Raw genomic sequence first — 26,970 nt, 5'->3', positions numbered from 1 at the left:
CTATAGTAGCTTCCTCCATTTGGGACAGTTCTACAGGGTTGCCCAGCCCCAGAGCTCAGAGGAGATGTGGTGATGCTTCCAGCCTGATCTCCATCCCCACCATGCTGTGCCCACAGTGTCCCTGGGGGAACCACATGCATGGACTTCAGAATCAGCTTCCGAGGGGAAACCCAAGACATGGGTCAAGGAGAAGAATCTTGAAAAGCCAGTCTTGTGGCAAAGTACACTGTGCCACCTTTATTTTACTGAGATAAAATGTACATAACATTTACCATTTTAACCATTTTAAGTATACAGCTCAGCGGCATTAAGTACATTTACATTGTTGTACAACCATCCCTCCATCCATCTCCAGAACATTTTCATCTTCCCAAACTGAAACTCTACACCCATTTAAAAATGACTCCCATCCATCCCTGAGCCCCTGGATCTCTCTGTGTCTATGACTTTGACTGCTCTAGGGACCTCATTCATACACGCGGAATCACACAGTGTTTGTCCTTTTGTGACTGGCTTATTCAACTCAACATACTGTTCTCAAGGTTCACCTCTAGCATGTGTCAAAATTTCCTTCCTTTCAAAGACGAATGACATTCCACTGTGTGAGAAAGCCTGGGACCCCTCTTAATCCAAACCAAGTCTACTAAGTAATGGCCAGATGCTGTGGGAGACCACTGCTGGTCCCTTAGGTCAGCAAGGGGAACAGGTCTGTCCACGAATGAACTTCACTGCATGCAAAGTTCAGGTACCTCCAAGGGCCGAGTGCTTCTAAAGGATAAACCAAGTGCAAGGCAGGGAATGACCTGGGGACTCTCAATGCCTATCAGCCTGTAGGTCCTTAGAGAGGGGAGGTAGGAGTTCCAGACTGAGGGGAGGCAGGAGAAGTGTGTGCAGCGGACACTCGCAGAGCAGGGAGGACAGCAAGAACCTGGAGCTGGGGATCCCTGAGCAACTGTGGGGAGAGTGAGGGTGTGGTGGAGAAAGTGCTGGGAGGGGGGCCCAGAAAGGCCTTTGAAGGTTCTCCTGAAGCATCAGGAGACTGTGGAAGGGCTGGTGGGGAGTGGGCTGCTCCATTGGCCCTATGGAGAAAGGAGCACGAGAGCGACGCAGGAGCCTATTCTAGGGGTCCAACGAGAAGGGATGCAGGCCCCAACTGTGTCTATAGGAGGGCAGACTCATAATAGAATTGATGCAGCAGAATTGTTTGTGTTTTTTTTCCTAAAAGAGCACACTAAAGTTGCAAAGAGAAGTGCGACATAACAAGAAATATATATTGGTCTCTGCCCCTCAGGTTTTGGCACAGAGCTCCTAAAACCCTGAGACCTTCCTGTAATGACAGGGGTAAAGGTGTTAATGAGGTGACTTTTGGAAAGCACCTAGGATAGAGTCCGGTTGCCAGAGGAACCAACCATGCGATTGGAACTTTTAGCTGCACCCTTGACCTAAGGGGAGAGGGGCTAGAGGTTGAATCAATCACCAGTGGCCAATGATTTAATCAAATCATGCCTATGTAATGATGCCTTCATAAAAACCCAAAAGAGAGGGCTCAGAGAGCTTCCAGGATAGTGATGTCAATGAAAAAATAGTCAACTTTATTCAAGCCAACCTGAGGATTATAACCCAAGAGACAGTCTCTCAGAAAGCTCTGAGGACAGTTCTTCCCGTTAGCAGTCAAGCACAGTTTCTGAGACAAAAGGTTATATGTCAAATGACATATTAATAGTTTACACAGTCCAGATCTGCAGGTACAAAGCAAGTAGTGGCTCATCATGACCCCTTACGAGATTAAGAAGGAATGTTATCTCCTAAGAAGGTCTGGTTAATGCAGGTGCACAGTACACACTAAATGGGATGGTGGAGGCCCAAAGGGGCAGAGAACAAATTTTATGTTCAAATTTCTCTTGTCTTCCACAAAGTATGAATTTTATTTCATCAGTGAACACATCCACATGCCATGCCAGGAGGTAGGTGCACCCCAAATTCTATGGGGACAGAAGTTCCTGCACTTGGGACATTTCCAGAGTTCAGAACAGCCTAGTGTTTCCGAGAGCCAGGATTATTCGCAAACCTAAGAGATTCCCAGGGAAATGACTTGTGTTTAGGCAGGCATGCAAAGTTGACACAGGGCAGACAGCTCAGGTTGAAGAAGGCGATAAGCTGAGGCCTGAAATCTCCCCGTTAAGAAGAATACAGCTGAGCAGAATGAGCATCACTGTCTGAGACCCTCAGGATCACACTGGGAAGCTCTGGGTTTTCTGTCCGGTGCTCTCCCTTCTGCGTGATTCACGCTCCTCAGAGCATCTCCAGGAAAGAAAGAGTTATTGAGTTCCAACCTTCCCGTGTCTCTCAGTCTTGAGAGGGGAGTGGGGTGTGACTGCTTCTTTTGGGGTGATGAAAATGTTCTGGAACTAGATTGAGGTGGTGGTTGCACAACACTGTGAATGTGCCAAATGCCACTGAATTGCTCGCTTTTAAACGGCTAACTTTACGTTACGTGAATTAGGCCTCACACACACACACAAACATTACTGCCATCCCGTACGCCAGAGATCAGCTTGGGGACATTTACAGGATGACCAATTTGCCATGAATCTTCATGTCTTTGGTTTTTTAAAAAGCCCCCTTTTGCACAGGCTGGTGAGTCGCCTTGTGTTCCTAGATTTCTTAGCTAGGAAAGAGGCTAGCAACAGGCACCTACAGACTTCTCAGGCTCTGTCGAAATTCAGAATCAGCCAACACACATCCCAAGTGAGGGGAAGATTCTGGAAGAGCTCAGACACTTGTGTGACCAGGGACTGGAAATCAGCAGAACAGAGGAAGGTTGCCTGGACGGCAGTTTCTGCATCCTAGTAGAAACAATTGTGGCCCTTCTGCACAAAAGACCATCTTGTTAGCTCACACATTTTCTGGCCTTACCTTTCTCTCCCCTTAATTTGCCTCCCTCGTCCCAACAGGGCACACGGACTCCACAGGCAGTACTGGGCCAAGACTCCAGGAGACTGGATTAGGTCTCACCTCTGAGGTCATTTGTGCCATACTTCCTTCAGGCCATGGCCGCTTTGAAGGACCAGTTCTACCTAGTTAGGGTTCTTAGTTGTATAATTTACAACGTGATGGGGAAAAGAAGGTAAGTGAGTGAAAGAAAGAAAGGTTTTCCTTAGACCTGAGTATTTTATGCTGAGTTTGATGAAGAGTAGATAGTTGTGGGTAAATATGACAGGTAAGGAAGATGAGGTAAGTGTAGTGAACTGCAGGAAACTTAGCAAGGCCTGTTTGTTCAGATTCTTGTCAGAGTCCCTTTGTCTTTGGAGATAAGGATGCTCCTTTCCTCTGGGTATTGGGAGGATCTCAAGTGAGGGTTTATGGCCTATGGGAGAAGGGTGAGGTGGAGGGAGGTCAGAGTGACCTTCCTTCTTCTGCCATTTTCTCAAACTCCTCAGCTTAAGATATTCAATATGCCAAGGTGCCATGTTCAGCTGTAGTGTGTCCTGAACCCATCACAAGCTAACAGAAAGCTTTGTGTCCTAGATGGGGTCATTAAAAGAAGCATTGGCGGTAAAGGTCTGTGTGAAGCAGTAGGAGGGTGGAGCCCACACTGAGCCAAGCTCTTTCCCAGGGGTGACTTCTGCCCAGGTGCTCGGTGCCTGCTGCAGACCAGAGGGCCCTGGGCCACAGAAGGTATCCCTCAGACGGGGCCCCCGGGAAACCTGTTCCATGCCCCTGATACAACATATCCACGTGTGCCTCCGACCCCACACAGCATTCTCGCAGAGGACTAAGGCACAAAACGTGCTTCCATGGCCCAGGTCCAAAGTGCCTGCTGTGGCCAATGGTGATAGGCACCTTTGCTACTTAAGGGCCAGGGCCATTGCCAGCTCGTGCACCAACCTTGACTCTCAGACTTCAGTTGCGCAGCGGCAAGAAAGGATAAGGGCAGAAGAAAGAGGAAACGATATATCATAGCTCTTCTCCTGGCTACGTGAGTAGCTCTTAAAAGAGCCTTTGGTGTTGCAGCAGGACGGCCTAGATACTGGGCAAGACACCATCCTGCTCAATGGGCTCGTGGCCTAGCAGCTTGTTGAGCTCCTGGCCGCTGCGTATGGCCAACAGCAGGCGGCGCGCACCTCCCTGCTTTGACAACCAGACTTCTCTGAGTCAAGCGCCGGCCGGTAGGTTTTATACTCGGGGAGTACGCTGCCGCATGCTGCGACCACCAATAGGATAAAGGCGCTCTGCAGTTTCGCAGCCTCACTGGCTCCTCTGCTACCAGCCCTGTGGCTTGTCCAATCAGACGAGACCTGAAAAGTCACTTCATTTGCATGCGGGCCGGGAGCCAGGGCGCAGAACGCAGTGTTGTGCTTTGTGCGCTCGTGTACGCGCTTCGTTGCCGACTGTACTGTCTACGGGGGCCCGAGGGCTGCCCGGTTGCCTCTGCCGGCTGGAAGGCAGGGGAATGGGCATTTTGGCTAGGCCGCACTCCTCAGATCCCTATTCACGCTCCGGTTTCCTCCGATGCTGGTGGCCCCTACGGGACAGGGGGAGCGCGAGACGCCCCGCCGGGCTGCGGCCGAGAGTGGCTTTCCAGGAGCCACAGAAACACCGAACCCACGACAGGCTGGTCTTGCCCAAGAATGTCGCCTTACTGGTGGGCGCCAGACCCCGGGAGGTGGCGGAACGCGTGGATGGCCAGATCTCCGCAGAGGCGCGGTCAGCCCTGAGCTCAGCCTAGCCCCGGGTCAAGGTGCCGGGGAAGCCCCCGCAGACTTGCTAGCTCTCCAGAGGCAGACGAGTGGTGTCCAGCAGCCTAAGCGTGAGGATGAAATCTTTACAATTAACGAAGAAAGGAGTCTGTGGCAAAAGCAACCAGGAGAGGTTGCTCGTGCGGAGGAAGAGACACCATTCTGGGTCACTGAACGAAATCAGTGGTTGATACAAGATGTGGGATTGAGAAATTTTACAAAAGGAGAGTCTTCTACTGACAAATAGCAGACGTGAGGAGTCTTTGTATCTATGACCAATGTGTTCGGTTTTCTGTTGACTTCTTTTCAAATTTGCCTACTCTTGTTTTTCACAAAACAACCCGAGCAACCTCTCGTGGCTGCCTTTTCCGCAGACTCCTTTCTTCCTTAATTGTTACCGTGGCCTGTGAAAGTTTAATTCTGACTGATTGACTTACTCGATCATTTGTTGTATTGATGACAATGTTTAATGCACATTTTTTTCATTTCTAAATAGTTTTACAAATACTTGAAGACTTGTTTGTCTAGTAGAAGTGGCACATCCTTCTTCAGGAACGAAGGTTTAATTAACCCCTAGAGTCCAAAAGGTTATCTTTAAAAAAAAAAAAGCTTTAAGGATTTTTGTCTCATTTAAATTATCCATCTCCAAATTGGCTAAGATTCAATTAGGAAATGAAGCACCTCAACTTTGTACCACCCGACTTGAAGAGGAGTCGGGGTGCCTCTGCGGCACCCCCAGAGTGCTTCCCTCTGTCCAGCATGATACCTGTGGGAACCTCACTTTCTAAGTTCAGCTGTTACCTAGTTTGTGGCATTTCATCCCCTCGCAGGCACCAGCCTTCCCTTGAGAAAACACTAGGTGTGCACTGAGGCCATTTCTGAACACGGTGAAAACAGTTGACTCCACTCCTCCCACACCCGAGGGAGAATGAAGCACAGAGGTCCAGGGCAGAGGGCTTCGAAGCTGCCATCACTGGAGCTCGATAAACAAGTAAAAAGAAATGAAGACACTCCAAGGTGGGAGGGCACAGCCTCCGGAATTCTCAAAATGAGAATCTGGAGGAAGGTCCCCTGAAATTTGAATGAGGTGGATGGCCAGACACCCACTGAGTCTGTAAGATCGAACCAATGTGCTTGCACATTAAAATAAGAAAAGTATTCTTTGTTCATATATAGGGGCCTCCAACTTTTTCCAGCATGCATACCACCTTAACGTTCCCAAACTTCTAAGGCTCCTTTCACACACACCAGACACCCAGATTTGATAGGGAGCTAGTTACAGAACTAGCTAGCTACTACAGAAACGCCAAAGTGACCTGAAGTACCCTGGAATCTAACTTCCTTCCCTAACGTCAAGTCCTGAGTTAGGGTGGTCTCAGGATGACCAAAGAATCTCCCCTTCCCATTTCCCACCCCACAGTGCTGTGTGTCACCTTGGTTCTTTACCTGTTGTTTGTTGCTATTCCCCACTCCAATAGGATTCCCCACTCCGGTAGGAAACTGCCCTAATGGGTTCCATTTATAAGTTTGAAGCATTCTTCCATGAAGTGTTCTATGTGCACACGTTTAGGTAAACAGTGCTGTTTTATACTTCACTTTGTTTGCAGCATGGTGCCACAGCTCTGTGCCCTAAGCTCCCCTATGTCTCTATGTGCCAAGCTCCTCTGTATCTCTGGGCTTCAGCATACTCTATAGCCTCCATCCCCCGTTTGACCTTCCACCTCCCCCGTTGAGGGGCACTGGCTCGTCTTCCCCACCCCCAAGACAATGGTGCTGAGGATGCCTGAGGGTGCATCCCCCTGTGGGCCTGGAGAGGACTAAGGAACACCTGTGAGTGGGTCACTGGGTCCAGGGTCACCATGCCCTAAATCTGATGACACCTGGCAGCAGTGCTGCAGAACCCAGCAGCAGTGCACGGGACAAATGGTGGCAGCTTTCCCATCTCCAACAGCCCAACAGTGTGAGTCATTACTTTTATGGACATGCGATTGCTCCAAAAACTAAGGAGTTTGAGCATCTCCTCCTGGGCTTCTGAGCCCTCTGGTTCCTCTTACGCACTTCCTTGTCCACACCTCTGCCGTGTTATTTTACTTCAGTCACTTTTGGCTCTTCACAATTTGCAGGAGCTCCTTGCAGTTTCGGTACGAACCACATTGGTCTGGGCACTGCAGACATCTTCTACTGCTCTGCCTATCTGTGTTGACTCTGGCCATGGGACACTTGGTTGAGTAGAGGAGGCATTTTTATAAGCCCGACCATCTCACCTGAGAAAACCATCCCCAACACCAGATAGTCCTCAGCCTGTCAGCTGGTGGCAGAAAAGTAATGGCAGCAGTCTCATCAAACCGCTGTGGGTGTAGTTCTTGTATTCCTTGACCTCCCCCCCCCCCCGCCCCGCACCCGGTCCCCCATGGCAGGGCAGTGCTAGGGGGACATCCTACCAACAACGGCAAGAGAATGGGCATCAATCCATAGGTCTGCACAGAGCTCAGCCTCAGGACTGGCCATAGCCATGAGGTCTGTCCCACCCTCCCCAGCAGGTCATACCATGGGAAAAAGCTACATCTGCATCAAGGACATTGTCAGCAGACCAGCTTCCCTGGAGTTCTCTGCACCTCTTGGACATGAAAATCAGGTTGGGGCACCCCTGTGCCCATGTCATGTTGGCAGAAACAGTTCTACTGCACTGCTCCCCATGCTGGTATCCCCCATATCCACCTTTCTGCTACCTCAGTAACAGGGACCTGGGTCACCTCGAGCTTCTTGATGCTGCAGACAAGATTCAGTAGCCCTCCTGTGCACATTACACCATGGAACCATGCTGGCATCCCTTTGGCACGCCAACCCAGGGCTGGAAATGCCATGTCATATGGTAGCACACAATGTACTGTCTAGTCAACTACTGGAAGTGACCTCTGAGCCCTCCCTGATAGAAGGATCTGTGTGCCTGGGGCCATGGGATACATTGGTGTCTGGAAGAGGAACATTATTCCACAGAGCACAAGGGCCTACAATAGAAAGGCCACTGTGACCAGTCAGCAGGGAGCAGAGAGTGGGAGCTGACTTCGGTGAGGAAATGGCAGGGATCGGTTGTACAGCCCAGCAGGCAACACAGAACTTTCACCACTGGACATTCAGAGGAGCTGCTAAGTGAGAAGCCAAATCTTACTGGAATCAAAGGCCATCCATGCTGGAGACATTCCTGGCCTGCTGGACACAGGCCGGCAGCTCCTTCCTGTGTCCCCACTGCATCTCAAACTAGAGCCAGGGAGGGGACCAGAGGCACACCTAGTGTTACCCCTGATCTGAGGAGTCAGGATTATCTATGAGCGTTACTTGGCCAAGGTCCTACGGTTTGCCAAGAGGATGACCCCTTAACTCTCCCATACACAACCAGGCAGCTTTTCCCACCCCTCTGCTCGTCATTCTTATGTAGAGTATGTGAGAGAAAGGGAGAGACAGCTCATGCGCTGAGAATTCTACCCACATACCGTCAGAAAGCAAGCAACTCCATGCTGGTATCAGAACCTCCCATCTCTCCCCAGCACTGGGCACCCAGGGGGGTACCACCTTTCTGGCCTGCACCTCAGCCCTGTCTACACATCAGTCTCCAGGCAGCCAACTGAGAGCAGAACGGACAGGCCTCCCAGCAGCTCTCTGCCAGAGGAGGAAAGCGGGTAGCTGGATCTCCAGCTGTGCGAAACTGGGGCAGCTCCCCAATTTCACTCGGCAGAAGCAGGAGGTGGAGGGCTCATCAGGGAGAAGTCCAACCCACAGACCCCTGACATGGGGCAGTGCAGACACAGCGCCTCCTCAGAGACCAGCCAGGGCATGGAGAGAAGATAGATGGGGAGGGATGCCAAGCAAACTGGTTGAAGCGAGCCCTCTTTAGTGGGCTCTGTAAGCACCAGCTACCAGCCAGGCAGGCCGCCCCCAAGCTCACAGAAACACAAGAGGCCAGCAGCACCAAAGGCCAGTGACACCCATCTTGAGAGGCTTCCTCCATAAACGGGCCATCGATCATAAAGCTGCACTTTTGGGAATGACTCACAGCCCCAACCACCATCCTTAACACCTGTCTGTGTCCATTCTTGGACCCCTTGACCTTGTCACTTTGCGCTGCTGCAGTTTTGTCTTTTGGAGGAATCTACACAATGACACTACTACTAAGAGGTTTTGCTAAATTCGTCCAGCAGAGGAAATATGAAGAGAAGCCAGAGGTACGGGGAAATGAAACACCAAGGCGAGGCCTGGGGATGGCCTGAGCCTGGGACTGCTCCTCCTGCCCCAGGAAAAGTCCTGGGTCAGTGAGGGACAGGCAGGTGGACAGGGCAGATAGAGGGTGATGCTAAGGCAGGCTCCGGGGAAAACCACTGGCATCCAAGGGATGGAAGATGGAGAAGAGAAATGAGAGCCGGCTGAGTAGACACCCTCGGAGGCAGAGCAGGGACAGAGCCTGGAGGATATGGCCAGCAAGGGTCTGCACTGCCCCTGACACACAGACTCCATGAGGACCTCAAGGTTCTCATGTTTCTGTGGACAGACCTCAAGCTGTAGGTGTAGGTTTGTGCAACATACGCTGTTGGAGGACCGCAAGCAGAGGTGACAGGTCTGATCTGCCCGCCCTCCCCACCCAGGCACCCTGAACACTCCTTTCCCTTGACACTCACCCCAAATTTAACCTTAACTGCTATGCCCAATGCATGGGTGGGGGTCTGTGGGCCTGGGTGTGCATGTCTGGTGGAGCAGCCCCGTTACAGGCTGCATTTAAATGGGGCAGGTGTCAGGTCTGGACAGCCCAGGCCTCCTGGAGATGACGACCACAGCTCATGGAGACCCCGGCAAATCTGACAAGACTTGGGGCAGCGAAAAGAGCTTTATGGAGTTGGGATACACTTAGGTTAACTTACCCCCAATACAGATCTCTACAGTGAAATGTTTATAGCCTAGAAACATGAACACCTAGAGGAAAAGGGAACACAAACACTCTTCTGAGGAGCACTGTCTTCAGCAACTCAAGGTGGGCACTTAGAGTTCGCAGCCCACATCTACACCTAGGAGAAGACACTCAGGGTTGGGGTGTCTTGAAGGATGACAGGGGGGTCCAGAAGGAGGCGGATGGAGGAGCTGCTTCAGGCCAGGGATGGAACGAGCTTCCTCTGCCCGGTGCCTGGGCAAGCAGCACATCACTGCATGGGAAGAGAGAGGAGTGAGGGAGCTTCTATCCTGGAAGCCAGGTGACTGGAGAACCCAGCCCCACCAGACCCACACGTCTCCTCACCCACAGTCACCACCCACTTGGAGCTGATTAACCAGTATTGCCAGAAGTGGAATGACACCTCTCAGCTCAGAGGAGGTAAGACAGAGGCTGCTGGCTGCTGGCTCAGACTTAGGGTTGCAAAGAGCCCAGAATCTCCAGATTTAGGCAAAGCCTCAGGGCACAGTGTAAAGGACATTCAGGATGAGGGCATGGCAACCACCATCCTCGCCAGGATCCCTGCCTCTCCTGACCTCAGAGCCATCTGCTACGTGTAGAGCCCCAGGACAGGGCAGGGGCCCAGTGCTTCAATATTGGGATGCAAGTCCCCCCTCTCTGCAAATGTTTCTTCCCACATGGAAGCTGGAGAGTCTCCTGGATTACTCATTCCTGAAATTCAGCCCCAAATGGAAGCCAGGCAGCGGTCTAAAGGCTTCTCTCTTGGTAAGCTACCACCTTGCTAATTCTTGAATCTATGCCCCCTCTGCACTCCCCTGGCCACCAGGACAGGGTGCCCACCTGGAGCAGCATACTGAGGCCCAGGTTGCGGTGCCTCCTCTCCAGCTCCGACACAGCCTGCAGCAGGGACCTGAACCTCTCCGCTGGGTCCTCATCCTCGTCGTCCAGGGACCCTTCCTCTTTCTCTGCTTCCTGCAGGAAGCGCCCCTCCTCCTCAGCAAAGAAGGCCCGAAGCTTCTTGTAGTCAGTCAGGGCCTTCTTCCTCCGGTCCATCACATGTCCCTACAGGATGGGTGGGTGGCAGGGAGGGATACCCGTGTCCTCGGGCTACCCCGAGACGCCCCCCCCCCACCGCCCCACCACCGACCACCTCAAGGGAGGAGAGTCCCCTGACCGCCCTGCCAAATAGGGTCAGGGTACACAGCCACGTTTCCTTGTTCACATGGACTCCAACCCCACCCCACTTGCCTTCCACACAGCAGCGGCGGACTCAGCCTGGCCATGCAGGTCCCGAGCATCGTTCAGATCTTTCCTCATGATCTCCACAGATCCCTTGTTCTCCTGGAAAGAGATGCTGGTTATGGGGTGTGTGGCCACTTCTGAAGGTCTGGGGCCCACCTAAGCCCAGTCCAGAGGGACACTGCACCACCAGAATCCCTTGACGGTCCAGAGGCCTCAGTTCATGGTCTTGGCCCACCAGACACCTCAAAACCCTGCAGGCACCAGAGAGGGTGGTCTTAGTGACCCACTATGCTCTCTCCAGTCTGAGAGAAGTATTTGTGCTAAGAATCCAACAGGGTAACTGTACACAAGACCATCCATTGGGGTCCCTAGTGTTACTGTCCCCAGCGTAGGGATGGAGGGTGGTCTCTTTGGGGTGAGGCTGGCCACACCCAGGGCCTGCCCAGCTCCATGCACTGACTGGATAGGTGGGGTCCTTCACCAGGAGGAAAGACCAACACCAGTCCCCTGGCCACATGCTCTAGCCCCAAGCAAGCCCCTGGATGCTACACTCCACTGTTTACCCAGGAGACCCCAGGACCCAACCCCTGACACATGTACCCTCAAACGTGCTACCCTCTCCCTTCTGGTGGGCAGGGACCACACTGTTTCCATTCCAGGGCCTGGCTGTCTTTATTCTCTAAGAAATAAAGTTGAGCCCACCACACACACAGCGGGTCCCTGGGATCCCCAGACCCCAGCTGTGACCAGACTCTCCGATGGCAGGTTCCGACCCAGAATCAAGTGCCACATGTAACGGAAGAAAGCACAGTGGAAAAGGTTCCAGAACAAAGTAAGTTAGGGGACTCGGAAGAAGACGGAATGGGAGGGGGGCGCACAGGACTCCAGAGGGGCCGATAGCCTCAGGCCCCGTCCCCTATGAGGGGACTTTGCTCGTGGGGACAGGGCTACCATAGCGTGACGTCACGCCAGGGGCAGGGCAGTAACACAAAAGGGGCAAGGCATGGGGGCGGGGCCCACAGCAGGACTGTCTGCCCCTGCGGGGTGGGGCAGGCCAGTACAACACTGAGAAGGCGGCAGGGGCAACCTAGGGGAAAGCGGGGGACGATGGGGAGAAAGGGCACTGTCCAGGGATGGGGAAAGGGGGACTGGATACCTTCCGAAGGTAGAGGAGTGGAGAGGAAGCAACTTCTGGGGGTAGGGAATGGGGGAACAAAGCACCGTCCAGGGATGGGAGAAAGGGTTCTGCGCACCGTACAGAGGAAGCAAAAGGGACAGGGCAACAACTGGGGTATGGGGGGGGGTGGTCAGAGCACCGTCCAAAAGATGGAGATTGGGGACCAGGGCGCCATCCGGATAATACGGAGGGGGGACAGGGCGCAGTCTGGGGATGGGAAGGGGGACAGGGCACCCTCCGGGGAAGGGCAGCGCATGGGACGCCGCCCGCGCGCACCTTGCCGCGCAGCGCCTTCCTCCAGCGGGGCTCCCACTCGGGCGGCTCGGGCCCCGCGGCCATGCGGCAAGCGGCGCACAGCGGGCCCCCGTCGGCTCGGCACAGCAGCTGCAGCGCCGCCTCAGAGGCCGGGCCGTCGCGCGCGGGCGCCGCGGCAGCCTCCTCGAGCGCCAGCAGGCGGCGGCTGAGCGGCGGGCGGCCGGGCTCCACAGCGCGCTGCCAGCAGTCGTCGGCGCACTCGGGACACGGGAAGGGCCCGTCCTCCTCCGCCCAGAATCGCACCACGCACGCCCGGCAGAAGCGATGGCCGCAGTCGGCGCGCACCGGCTCGCGAGGCGCGCGCTGGCACAGGGCGCAGGCGGCCTCGGCTGGGCCCGCGGGAAGCGCCAGGGCAGCGGCGGCGGGGCCCTCGAGGAGGGCGCAGACAGGGACGCGGACCGGGGAGCACAGGTGGCTGGGCTGGCGAGGCCGGAGACACGGGGGAAAGCCGGGGACCGGGACGCAGGAAAAGCGCGGCCGGAGAGCCGGGGACGGGGATGTGCGGACGGGGATGGCGAGCAGGGACGAAGGACAAGAATGGCGACTGGGATAGCTGGGCGCCCGGCGCAGGGTCCTGGCAGGCGTGTGCTCCACGCAGGGTCCTGGCAGTGGTGTACTCCAGTCTCCCGGGTCCTGACAGGCCGCTACACTCCGCCTGGGTCCTGGCAGCGATGTACACTCTCTCCGCCCCCCCCCGCCCCGCCCAGCTAACAGTGACGCGCTTCAGTCTCCCGCCCGCGGGCCGACCCACGTCCTTGCACGCTGAAATCTTACAGGGATTGTCACTTCTCCCATAAGTGACTCGTGTGCGAAAGGGAAACAGTTTTATTTGAAAAGTCCATTTTAAACGTCTTTTTTGTAAGCTGCTAGGACCTGAGCTGCAAGCACCTCCTCCGGGCGCAACGCCCACGCGGGGTGGGGACTGGGCTGGAATACGGCCTGCGTGGGACGCTTTCTGGGCACCCTGCCACGTGAAATCGTTCTGTATGAACCGAACCGCGTGTGCCTTCCCCGCGTGCGTAGGTCCGGCGTGGACTCTCAGAGGAACACGTCTTGTGAGGGCCACCCCACGTGGGTGGCCAACGTCCTACCTGAAGCCCAGGCTTTAGGTCCCCAGTTCGCCCCTGAGCCTCAGGCACGGGGAATCCAGCGGCGAGGAAACTCATTGATTTAGAGTGAAGACTTGTGATAAGACCCTGGGCTACCAGTCCATACCAGGAAATTCGTTAGCATTTCTTTAAAGACAAACAAAAAAGGTTTAGGGAAGGAGCGGTCTGGTGGTTTGTTTTTGGTTTTTTGTTGTTTTAACCAAGCACGTGGTTTAAAAAAAATGCAATTTTTAATTTTTTAAAAGTGAATCTGGGGCTTCCCTGGTGGCGCAGTGGTTGAGAGTCCTCCTGCCGATGCAGGGGACACGGGTTCGTGCCCCGCCGCGAAGATCCCACAAGCCACGGAGCGGCTAGGCCCGTGAGCCATGGCCGCTGAGCCTGCGCGTCCGGAGCCTGTGCTCCGCAACCGGAGAGGCCACAGCAGTGAGAGGCCCGCGTATCGCAAAAAAACCAAACAAACAAAAAAAACCAGACATCTTAAATTAATGAATTTAGTGCTTTTTTTTTTTAATGTATGGGAAGATACAATACTCTGGGCTTATTGGAATCATTCCTTTGATAGGGACCTTAATTATCTAGGGCCAGTATCCTGTTTTTCTCCTTTCTGAATCCCCTCAGGGTGCACAGTTGGGGTGGCTGTGGTGCCACAACATCCTTTGTTTACTAGTAAGGCAAGCTGGTTGTCTTTATCCACACAGCCTCTCCTTACCTCTGAAGGGACTGGTCCAAAGAGGTAGTGGAGGAGCCAGTATATATTAGAATTGTTTTGGCTGGGAAATACTTGTAGTCAAGCATACATTTTGATAAAAGATTACTGCTAATCACAAGGAACAGATATCTCAAGTTACTGATTTTAGTGCTTTTCTATCTATGGGAAGATGCAAGAATATGGGGTCATTGAAATTATTCCTTAGATATGCATTTTAACTGTCTGGGGGCCTGGTAAATCCAAAGTGCAGAATGTTTCATCATTTTTCCCCCATCTTGAATTCCCCTCAGGGCACACTGTCAGTGGGCAACTGTAGTGGGTTGCAACTTACCTCTTTCTATAACAGGGTGATGAGTGACACTCTTTATTCTCTTTGTTTACACTGGCGTAGACTTGAAAATGCACTAAATGAGCGGTTGGAAGTGTGACTGGAAAACTGAGGTTAGTTCTGTGGAGCAATGGTTAGAAGGAGGAAAGCACTTCAGGCTGAGCCTAGCTGATTTGTTGGGTAGACTAGGAACACAGTGGAGAGAAAAATGGGGAAAAAGAAGAAAAAGAAAATCAATGAGCAAAGGCCATGATAATGCAGTGAGTGTGAAAAATAATCAGGCACAACCATTAAAGGCAAATAACCAAACTAGGAAGATGTCAGCCACAAATATACAAAGAGTTCATACAATTTGGAACAGAAAAGTACAACGGAAAAATACCCCCTGCCCCATGGAATTTGTCAGCTCACAGAGAAAATGCAAATGCTGAATAGACATGAGAAAAAATATACACTCTAACCAGTTACCAAGAAATAGAAACATAAAGTGAGACATTTTTTTTTCACTATTAAGTTGGGAGACCCTGTTACTAAACCAAACCTGGGTCCATTCATCCATGTCGCAGCAAAGCCAATCAGTCTGCTGACACTGAGTTGTGGTGAAGGAAAGTATGCAGGGTGCCAAGCAAGGAGAATGGGCAGCTCATGCTCAAAAAGCCCAAACTCCCCAGTGGATTTTAGGGAAAGGTTTTTAAAGGCAGCATTTGGGGTAAGCAGCTGGTGGACTTTCTTCTGACTGGCTGGTGATGAGATAACAAGGTGATATTTCAGAAATCCTAAACATCTGGTTCCAGCACTGGTTCCAACCAGTCTTGGGTCTACCTGATCATCAGCATGTAGTCACCATCCTCCACCTGGGTGGGGGTCTTAGTTTCTGCAGAACAACTCAAGAATTTGCATCAGATTATTATTATGTCCCTTGAGGAGGAAATAGGACTCTGTTTTATTGCTGAACTATTTTTAAAGCTCTCTTGCTTAATGCTTTTCCTTTGTTTCTGCCTTCCATCACTTCCCTAATTAGAGCCTGCGTCTGCTCCTCCAAACTCAGGGAAGGCCTAGGACACTAATGCCTTTTTCTACAAACAAGGAATGGGGGATGTGGAGGGGATTTTGTACCTGGGAAGTCCCTCCTGCTGGGTTTCAACCAAAAAAACCCTGATGTTGCAGATATTGCTTCTGGGAGACAATGTAGCAGTATGTGTTAAGGATCTTCAGATTTTTCATAACCTTTGGAATTCCTTTTCTCAAAATATGTTCTATAAAAATAACCCAAAGTGGAAATAAATCGCCATTTGGTTTGGTCTGGAGAAGTGTTTGTCATATCACTATTTGGGAGGGGGGGAAGCTTAAAGTCCAATAATAGGGGAATGACTCAGCAAATTATAGCAGCCATCAATTTGAAGATGTATGCATGAAAGATTTTTGGAAATGAGGAATGACAAACATTGTTAGAACCCATCCATGACCTGCTCCCAACTCCAATGTGTGGATTTTTCCCCACACCAGGCAATTCTCTGTGTTTACAATTTAACTTAATTTTGACACTCCTGGAGATAGCATCAAACCCACAGGTTAAGGGCTCAGTGATACAAGACTGCCCCCCTGCAACTTCAGTTGCCAATCACAAATCCAAGCATCACCTGTGATACTATAGTATCACAAATGTCTATAGACCAGAGGGTCTCATCACAGTATCACACTATCCTTCGTTAAGACCAGCAGAATCAAAATTGTGTTGTGCAGAATTCCCATTTTCCAAGAAAGACTCAAACTGGCATTTTCCCTCCATCTTCCTTTGTACCCTCCAGACGAGAGACAAGGAATGGGAGAAGAGAGGGCAAAGAAGAGATGTGCATTCTCTCCCTCATCTGCTTCTTGAACCATCCAGAGAACTGAAGACTCCCACTTTCAGGTCAGAGGCAGAATAAGAGTGGGTGATGGTTTGAATTATTGCTCAGAATAATATTTCATAAATACCACCGATACAGTAGGACACTTGGCAGGCTCTGAGCATCTTGATGCTGACATCAAAGACATCAAAGAACTAAATAAGGGACTTCCCTGTTGGCGCAGTGGTTAAGAATCCGCCTGCCAATGCAGGGGACATGGGTTCAATCCCTGGTCTGGGAAGATCCCACATGCCATGGAGCAGCTAAGGCTGAGCGCCACAACTACTGGGCCTGTGCTCTAGAGCCCACGAGCCACAATAACAGAGCCCCTGTGCCACAACTACTGAAGCCCACGCGCCTAGAGCCCGTGCTCTGCAACAAAGAGTAGCCCCTGCTTGCCGCAACTAGAGAAAGCCTGCATGCAGCAACGAAGACCCAACGCAGCCGAAAATTAATTAATTAATTAATTAATTAATTTAAAAAACCCAAAGCTTTATTAAAAAAAAAAAGAACTAAATAAGAGAATGCCTCACCATGAAAGGGCAGAATTCCCAGTTTTGCTGATTCTGAACCATATTCCATATTTCTCAATATTGGATTTTAAATAGGTTAGTATAAAGTTTTGAAATTAAATTAGTAACAATGAAAAAATCTGAATATTTTCTATAAGTGTGACAAAGTAGTTTTTTTTTTTAAGGTAACAAAAAAATAGACCACTAGAAGAGAAATAAAGGATTCTAAGGGTAGCAGAATATACCACCCCAAAATGTGTCATTTTGAGCTGACACAAATGAGGATGAACAGTTGCAGAAAGATGCCTTCCCAGAGTTTCCTTAACTGACTAAAAGCAGAAACTTCTGAAAAATGAAAACCGCCATAAGTGCCCTCTCTGGGGAAGTCTTCTGGCTGTGAAGATGATGGAAAGTCAGGGCCGAGATGGACCTGCACTAATAACACTTGTCTTCCATTGGTTTCCCGCCAAATATTTACCTTCCCATAGCTTGACACCCCTGGAAGCCTAAAACCCTTTTCCTTTCTCTTGTCACTTCTCTACAGGTTTATTTGTTAAGATGCTGTATAAGCCCAAGTTCTAACCTGAGATTTCTTCCATGTGATGTGCACCATATGCATTAATAAACTATTTTTCTCTTGTTGATCCGATGGGTTGTTTGTTTGTTTGTTTGTTTTGTCAGTCTAATTATGGGGTCTCAGCCAATGAAACTAAGATGAGAAGAGAGAAAAGTTTTTCTCTCCTTAACTTTTCATTAAAGGAAGTTGTAATCGCACATCAACCTAATGATTTGATGTGTGTTTTATTGCATTTCGAGTTACCCTATTTTAAATTCTGTTTTCACAAACCAAACAAAAGGGGATGGTAAAGAGATCTTCAACTACAGGTGTAGGAGAAATGATTGAAGAGCTGAGGGTGTTGAGATTAAGAAGATAAAACTCTGGAAATTTCATGTCTGGCATGTGGAAAAGGAATAGAAAGCAATTTTTATTTCTCAGAAAAGACAGAAATAGGACTAAGAAATACAACTTACTAGGAGGCAAATTTGAAGTCGTTATGTTTATGATATTGTGATGTATAATAAGAAATATATATTTGGCCTTCCTCCCTATTCCTAGCACAGAGCTCCTAAAACCCTGGGAATTTCCTAAGTGATGAGAATCATAAAGTTGTCCTGACATTCAAAACGAACCTCTGTCAGTGACATCACGGTTTGTGTTAATGAGGTATCTTTTGGAAAGTTCTTGAGGATGGGAGCATGTTGCCAGGTGAACCAATCTAGTAAGAGAGGGTTGGAAGTTTTAGTCCCACCCTCCATAAAAACCCAGAAGGATGGGGTTTGGAGAGCTTCCAGGTCGATGAACACCTGGAGATTTGGAGAGGGTGGCATGCCCAGAGAGGGCATGGAAGCTCTGTGCCCTTTCCCCATACCTTGCCCTGTGCATCTCTTCTACCTGGCTGTTCCCAAGTTATATCCTTTTATGATAAACTGGTGATTAGTAAGTAACATGTTTCTCAGAGTTCTGTGAACTGCTCTAGCAAAGTAATCAAACCCAAGGAGGAAGACAAGGAAACTTCTGATCTATAGTGGGGTCAGTCAGAAGCACAGGTGACAACCTGAACTTTCAATTGGAGTCTGAATTGGGGACAGGCTTGTAGAACTGAGCCCTTAACCTGTGAGACTTGATGCTATCTCCAGTTAGGTAGTGACAGAATTGAGTTAACTGCCTGTGAGAAAAACACAAACATCAGAATTGGTGTCAGATTTGGAATGATATTCCTCCAAATTTTCCATGTTCTAATGAAAAACAAAAATCACAGAGTATTAAAGCTGAGATTGGTGTTCAGGATGGTTCAGTCCATCCCATGTCTGACATAAAGAGGCTGAAAGCCACACACGTCAGGGTGGTACCTCCACAAAACTACCAGACTGCCTTAAATAAGGACTCTTTCATATTTTCATTTGTATTTTTCTGCTTCAAAGAAAATTATTGTCTCATTTTAGAACTGAAGAGGGAAAAAAATCAGGATGGGGTATTTGTTGGTTTCCAACAAATTAAACGTATTGAAAGGAAAAAGGTGAGTGGCAAATATAAATTGCAATTATGGTATTATCTGTGAGAATAGTTTTCCAGACTTTGCTAGATTTTCATAATAATATGCTTAAAAACTTGTTTTTAAACATGTATTTATTCCTGATACATTTAAAGCTGTATCCACTCTTAAGTACAGCTAAGCTCTATCACATATATTCTTTTAGGTGGTATTTCTTTTTATTAGGATCTAAATATTTTTAATTCCCCATATGATCTCTTTTTTAACCCAGATATTATCTAGCTATATATTACTTAGTTTCCAAATATACAGAATTTGTAACTACAATTTGGTTAATAATTTATACTTTACTACACTACAGATGTAGAACACAAGAGTTTGGAATTTAATGAGCTCTCCTCTATGACTGAATGGATGGGTTATTTTTGCAAATGGTCCCTGTGTGCTCAAAAGGAAAGTGGGTCCTCTGCTTGCTGGTTATAGTTCCAAAATCTTGAGGTTATTAATTGTGTTATTGAGCTCTTCAATATCACTGCTTAGTGGGCTTCCCTGAGGGCGCAGTGGTTAAAAATCCACCTGCCAATGCAGGGGACACGGGTTTGAGCCCTGGTCCAGGAAGATCCCACATACTGCAGAGCAACTAGACCCATACGCCACAACTACTGAGCCTGCACTCTAGAGCCCGCGAGCCACAACTACTGAGCCCGCGTGCCTAGAGCCCATGCTCTGCAACAAGAGAAGCCACCGCAATGAGAAGCCCATGCATCACAACAAAGATCAGCCCCTACCTGCTGCAACTAGAGAAAGCCCGCGTGCAGCAATGAATACCCAACACAGCCAAAAAGTAAATTAATTAATTTAAAAAAATATATCACTGCTTAGTTTGTATTTGATTTCTCAGTGTCTGTGTGTGATAGGTGTTAAAAATCTGTGACAATGGTGATTTACCCATTTCCACATGGATTGCAATTAGCTGGTATTTTGAAGTGATATGAAGTGCATTTATGCTTAAGATGATTATGTTGACTTGATCTAGTGTTCACTGTATCAGAATGTAATGTCCATCTTTGTCATTTATGATCATTTTTACCTCAAATTATACTTTTTTTAGATCCTAAGATATAAACATGGTAGAAAATGAGAAATATCAGAAATACCTAGAAATCATTTATACTGAAATTACTACATCAAAATGCGTGGGACCCAAATAAGCCATACTTAAAGGAAAGGTTTCTTTAAACTCATTTATGGGGGTGGAGGCTGGGGAGAGGAACTAACCATTTGTTAGGGATCGAATTGAGTCCAGCAAAAAGATGAAAAGAAGTGTTGAAGTCTGTTAACCTGAAACAAATAGACTGTCAGTATTTCTCCAGCAAAGATAAGTTTATTTGGGATCAGCAGAGAATTGCAACTTGGGGTCTGCAACCATGGTGAGCCTCATGCAAATCCCCACATGGCAAGGGAAGGAGAACACTTTTATAGAGAGGAAAAGAAAGTTGGGAGGGCCACAGTAAACAAAGAGTTCTTGTCTTCATTGGCTGAGTCCTTGCCAGAAAAGAGGAGCATTCTTTCTTCTTCCTATTGGGCTCTGCTGTCATTGCAGCACATGAGAGCTCCCTCTTCTGGTCTCCAAACTCTATTTAGGAAACCCAGCAGGACTCTGCGGGGCCTTCCCAGAGAGAGACACCAGCTGACCCCTGTGTCCCCTGCCTCTTGTTTGTAAAAAAGCTTTAGCTTCCTAGGCCTCCCCCGACTCTCAAAGAACAAATTTAATCAGAGAAATGAGAAAATGCAGAAACAAAGGAAAACAGTTAAGCAAGACAAAATAATAGTTTAGCCATAAAACAAAGTCAAGAACCTTTAGTTCCTCCCCAAGTCCAGGTTGTCATCTATGCTTCCGAGCCACCGACTATAGATCAGAGGTTTTCATACCCTCCTCCTTGGGTTCCATTAATTTGCTAGAGTGGCTCACAGAATACAGAGAAACATTTTACCTACTACATCACCGGTTTATCATGAAAGCATATAACTTGGGAACAGCCAGGTAGAAGAGATGAATAGGGCAAGATATGGGGAAAGGGTACAGAGCTTTCATGCCTTCTCTGAGCAAACCACTCTCTCCAAATCTCCAGGTGTTCACTGACCTGGAAGCTCTCCAAACCCCATTCTTTTGAGTTTTTATGGAGGCTTCATTACATAGTCATGATTGATTAAATCATTGGCCATTGATAATGGATTCAACCTCTAGCCCCTCTCCCCTCCTAGGAGGTCAGGGTGGGACTGAAACTTCCAACCCCATCTCACTAGGTTGGTTCCCCTGGCAACCTGCCCCCATCCTCAAGGACATTCCAAAAGTCACCTCATTAACACAGTCTGGTGTCATCGACAGAGGTTCATTTTGAATATCAAGATACCTTTATGATTCTCATCACTTAGGAAATTCCAAGGGTTTTAGGAGCTCTGTGCTATGAATAGGGAGAAAGACCAAATATATATTTCTTATTATACATAACAATACCACACCTTCAAAATATTTCCAGTACTTCATTAGACTTTTGTAAAAAGTGCACTGGAAAGCAGGTAAGCAAGGAAAATGGGCATAACAGGGAAGATATTTGGGAATATATGTAAATAAACAAGAGATGATCATTACACAGACCAATGATGGTAATGAGCCTTGAGCTGTGAAGTATGATTAGTAACTTATTGTACAAATAGCAAAATATAAATAATAATTGAATATTGTACTATACACTTAAAATCTTTTGAGAGGGTAATTTCATGTGTTTTTTACCAAAATAAAATAAATAAATAAAATTTGGAATTTCTTCCTGGATTTTTTAAAATCTCAATTGCATTGTTCAAGCCTGTCCTTGCTTAACTAAAATAAGTCAAATGAATGACTACTCCCTTATCTCACAAGGTTCTCAAATCTAGGATGAAAAAAAAATGGGCCAGTTTGCATCAGCTCAAGTAAATACCAGGGTAGTACTTTAATAAAATGGCACAAGTAAATTTTCTAGGAAGTGAAATCTATTTCATCTTGATGCGTCAGGACCAAAAGTGACAGAAACTAATTTGAACCATAGAATTGAAAATGCAGGAGGTACCTTCCTTGGCTCCTCATCTCGGTCCACTAGGGTTGCTATCATACTATAGACTGGGTGGATTAAAAGCAACAGACACTTATTTCTCATAATTCTGGAGGCTGGGAGTTCAGTATCAAGGTGCTGGAAAATTTGGGTTCTGGAGAGAGCCCACTTTCTGATTCATTGATTGATGACTTCTCACTGTGTCCTCAGATAACAGAAGGGGCAAGGGAGCGCTCTTTTATAAGGGCACTAATCCCATTCCTGAGGGCACCACCCTCACGACCTAATTACCTCCCAAAGGCCCCACCTCCTAACACCATCACCCTGGGATTTCAACATGAATTTTGGAGGGGAGTGCTATTCACACCACAGAACTCCTGAAAGGGTGTTGTGCCATCCAGCTCTCGTCCAGCAGAGCTTCTAATGGCCGAATGTCTTCAGGATATATGCTACGTCTTCTCTCCAAGCTCTTCCTTCTGGTGGAGTCCCCAGGCAGGTGTCTCCTATTGGCAGCCTTCAGCTTCTACTACAATCAATCTGAGCCTAGCAAACTGTGCTATTGTGATCTATAATAAGAAATATATATTTGGTCTTCCTCCTTCTCCTGGTACAGAGCTCCTGAAACCACTGGAATTTCCTATAATAAAAGCAATAAAGGTGTCATTTGTTCTGTTAATGAGGTGACTTTTGGAAAGGCCCTAAGGATGGGAGCTGGTTGCCAGGGGAACCAATCATGTAATCAAGGGATTGGAACTTGCAGTACCACCCCCTGACCTCCAGGGAGTGAAGAGGGGCTGGAGATTGAATCAGCTGCCAATGTCCAATAATTTAATCAATTATGCCTATGTAATGGAGGCTCCAAAACACCCAGAAGGACTGGTTCCAGGGAGCTTCTGGGTTGGTAGAAATTTGGGGAGAGTGGCACAAGCAGAGAGGGCATGGAAGCTGGAGCCCTTTCCCCGGGGCCTCGCCCTGTGCATCTCTTCCACCTGGCTGTTCCTGAGTTACGTCCTCTAATAATAAACCAGTAATCTAGGAAGTGAAATGCTTCTCTGCGTTCTGTGAGCTGCTCTAGCAAATTAATCAAACCCAAGGAGGGGGTCATGGGAACCTCTGATTCGATGGGACAGAAGCACAGAAGACAACTGGACTTGTCACTGGCATCTGAAGAGTGTGTGGTGGGGGGCAGTCTTGTCGGACTGAACCCTTAATCTGTGGGATCTGATGCTATCTCCAGGTAGATGGTGTCAGAATTGAGTTGAATTGTAAGACACCCAGCTGGTGTTGCAGAATTGCTTGGTGGTATGGAGAACCAATCCCACCCCACGTTGGAATTGGAGTCAGAATCCTTTTGTAAACAAGAGTTCCTCTCTTCCAAATGCCTCAACCAACGCTTAGAGTTGGTGTCATGCTGGTCACTGAGATTGTCGCCATGACCAGGGAAAGGGTCTGAGTGATCAAACCTCCTGTTCAGGGCTGGGACCAGCACCAGCCAGAGAAAGGCAGTAAATTCTGGGCAAGCCTGACCACACGGAGCCACATATTAGCCAGGAGGCCAAGGGAAGAAAGAGAGGAGATGAGTAAGAGAACACTGGAAGGCCTACGAAGTCACCTGCTAGGCTGTGGAGTTGACGGGCTTGGAGATGACCTCACAACTCCAGGAGATAACCCAGGTGAGGAGAGACCACTATCCATGCCCAGGAGCCAGGACCAGAGCCCACATCACTGCCAGGATGCTCCTGGAGAACATGCTAGCTGCAACCTCCACCCTCCAGGAGAAGGGAATAACTTTTGTAAAATTAATGATTAAACTTACAGATAGCAAATGTTGTTTCTTTTAATGCTCCAGTGTTAAAAACAAACTTTGGACAATGTTTTAACTTTTTCAACTCAAAAATCATGTCAAAACTAATGACTCAATTTAATGTTTTAATTGCAAATATAGTGCTAACTTTTTTAGATATTTTAGTCAAAACTTTTAAATAATTCAATGTCCTAAAAATTCCAAATATCCCAATGATATTTCTAAGCTTAAAGCAATATTAAGAATATTTCTAGGGGCTTGAGTCACTATATACAACTCATATAAAGTTATTCCATCATCCCAACCTAAGGAAATAGGAGTTTCTTTCCCAGGGCTCTGAAGGGAATGAACGATAGGGCACTGAAGGGAATGTTTCCTAGAGATCAGAAACAATTCACCAAGGAGCACCATGCCTTTCATATGTGAACTCACCAATCCAGAGCCCACACCCTAAGCATCTCCTCTCACATTCATGGGCAGGCCACTGTCCACCTGCCCTCATCACCCCAGGGCAGGTACCACACAACTAGGGACAGGCCCTATGCCCCGAGCCAGCTGAAATTACTCAAACAGGCAATCCTGAGTCTGCTTGCCCTACCTTATCTTGCCTTTCCTGTAGAAAAAACAAGGGTCTTTCTCAAGAGTTCCCCTCGCTCCCCCTGCTTCCTAGCAGACCCTGCTGTTTCTCAGTGTGGCCTGGCCCTGTGAGGTGTGTTGTGCCCCTCCTCTTGGGAACTGTGAGTACAACAGCTATCTTTTCAATGGCAGTCATGTCTTGATCTGTTGGCCTCACCATACCTGAATAACAACAGTAATAAGCTTTTTAATTGGCTGTATTTTAAAAGTGAGACAAAGCCAAGAGCAAGAGGCAGCCGTGGGAGACAAGTTCCTAGTTATGGGTGGACATCAGTGGCTGTGTGCAGAGCCAGGGCTTACACAGAAGGGGAATGTGACCAGGTTCCGTAATATCCCCATGCTCAGACGCCGGGTTGCAAGGGAGGCTAAGAGTAAGTTTATCTGTCATTTTTCCAGGAGCAACAGCACCCAGCCCCTTTCTAGAATCTGAGGAAGTTGCAAAAAGCATTAAAACTGCTTACTTCTAAGGCAAAGCCAATTCTTGGTTGTGGAGAAACAAAGCCATGTAAATAAAGTGAATATCAATTTACAGGGAAAAGGTTGAGTTCAATAGAATGTATGCTGGGCAGCCAGGAGTTATGCAGTCATGGAAAAGATTTAGAGCTTTCCCAGAAAATCTGAAGGGAGGCCTTAAGAAAGACTAGGTAAATCTATGCATATCAAAATCACATATTGTGAAACAATTACACAAAAACAATACCTGTATAACTAATAAGGAAGAATTCATGGAAAGTTGTTACTCTACATGGGGAAGGGAAGTGGAATGAGAAGCAGGGGGACAGGCAGATGGTAGCATATGCCCTTTGATAAACCCAAGCAGGTGTGGGTACCTGGAATAGGAGTTTAAAATAGCCAACCAAAGGCACCACCCAACACAGCCACTGGACACTGTACTCCCAGCCTGCCTGGAAAATCATTTTTCGAGCCCATTCCACATTGGAAAATATTACAGGAGGTTATTGCTTCTCTAGAAAAGAGAGTTTGCGCTTAGGTATGAGGACTTATTTGGTGTTCCAGCATAGGACTCTGGGAAGGATGCTGTACACAGAATCTAAGGCTGCAGACAACACCAAAAGAAGATGAGCCTGGGGTCTCGGGTCCTGACTCGAAGGAGTCTCTAAGGGAGACCTGGTGGTGAGCTCGTTACCATAACCAGGCCTGTGATTAAAGAGTTCCAAACTCGAACACATCATCCCCGCTCCGCTCCCCACCCCCCAGCTCTTCCCCTCCTAAAGTGTGGGAAAAGCTCCGTCCCTCCCAAAATTCTGACAGTCCCCCTCCCCGCCAAGACAGCGAAAGAAAAGCCAAGGGCACTCGGAAAACCCCCACAAGTCACTTGATACCGCGCGCGGGTGGCCTCAGAACAGCCAGTCGCTTTGTTAGCGTCTCCATTTCACGCCCAAGGACCCGGATGCGGCGCGCTCGATGAGGGTGCTTGGGCATGACCCGGACGCGACGGGCGGGGATGGTGCACAGGAGGGTGACCGCACAGCCCCCACCCACCCAGGCCGTCCTGGCGCTGGGATCGTGCGCGACGGGGCTTCCCAGACACAGAATGAGTAGCGCGCGGGAGGGCGCTGGGGCTCAGGGGCTGCAGCAGTGCAAGGGTGCAGGATACAGGGACGCGCGGACATAGGATTTCAAGGGTGCTAGATAGAGGAGCTCAAGGGCGTAGGAGTGCCGCAGTGCCAGGACGCAAAGGGATGGCAAGCGGCACACACCGTGCAAAGACACAGATGGGAGGGAGGGTTGTGGAGGTGGAGGGGAACCTTCCCTGAAGAAACCGCTCCCGCCTACACTCTGGGGACTGCCCGCGCAGGATCAGAAAGAGCGGCGGCCTCCGGTATTTACCCGAAAGGGCTCATCTGGATTGGTTCAAACTCAATCTTGCCCGCCCCTCACGACAAACCTATTGGCTAAGGCGCCTCCTCGAGCTTTCCAAGGCTTTCTATTATTCCACCACTTCTGCAGCGTCCTTCAATTTGGCGTGTGAGTTTGCAATTTCCTGTATTTTATGCACATTTGTGGCTTAACTTAATGTTTTCACCCATGTCTTTGGATATTATCGTGATTTCCTGACACGCTCGTAACACAGAAATGCTCCTGCTTTGGGGCGGGGGCTGGAGGGGTCGGGGGGGAGGGGCTGGACAAAACCACTCAGACAAGCCCTGGGATGTCCCCTGTGTGTGTCACGGGTGAGGCCATCTGCCCACCCATCCCCCAGTCACCTTCCGTCACCTTCCCTTCGCCCCCACCCCGTCCATCTCCCAGGACCCTCCCTACACCCCTCATTGCCCAGCTTTCCTTTCTGTAAAACCCACCATTCCCATCCCTCCTCCTGCCCAGCTCCTGGCCTCCTCCGGACACCTCTCCCCACAGCCCCCAATGCCCCGCTCCACAGTCCTTCTCCCCCACCCCCTAGCTCTCC

General features: G+C 49.0%; 1 protein-coding gene across 1 annotated transcript; it reads right to left on the bottom strand.

Moving 5' to 3' along the window:
• Positions 1–9,602: 9,602 nt before the first annotated feature.
• RNF187 (ring finger protein 187) lies at positions 9,603–25,985 on the bottom strand (the record flags this gene model as incomplete). Its single annotated transcript, XM_082834990.1, has 5 exons — positions 9,603–9,928; positions 10,516–10,737; positions 10,924–11,016; positions 12,371–13,011; positions 25,886–25,985. The coding sequence occupies 5 exons, from the start codon at positions 25,983–25,985 to the stop codon at positions 9,926–9,928; spliced, it is 1,059 nt and encodes a 352-aa protein (XP_082691116.1). The 3' UTR covers positions 9,603–9,925.
• Between the last annotated feature and the right edge of the window lie 985 nt (positions 25,986–26,970).

Source organism: Leucopleurus acutus (genome assembly GCF_964270905.1).
Source record: "Leucopleurus acutus genome assembly, chromosome: 3".
Taxonomy (NCBI): domain Eukaryota; kingdom Metazoa; phylum Chordata; class Mammalia; order Artiodactyla; family Delphinidae; genus Leucopleurus; species Leucopleurus acutus.
The sequence above is the reverse complement of the archived record's forward strand: the minus strand, read 5'-3'. Positions and strand labels throughout refer to the sequence as shown.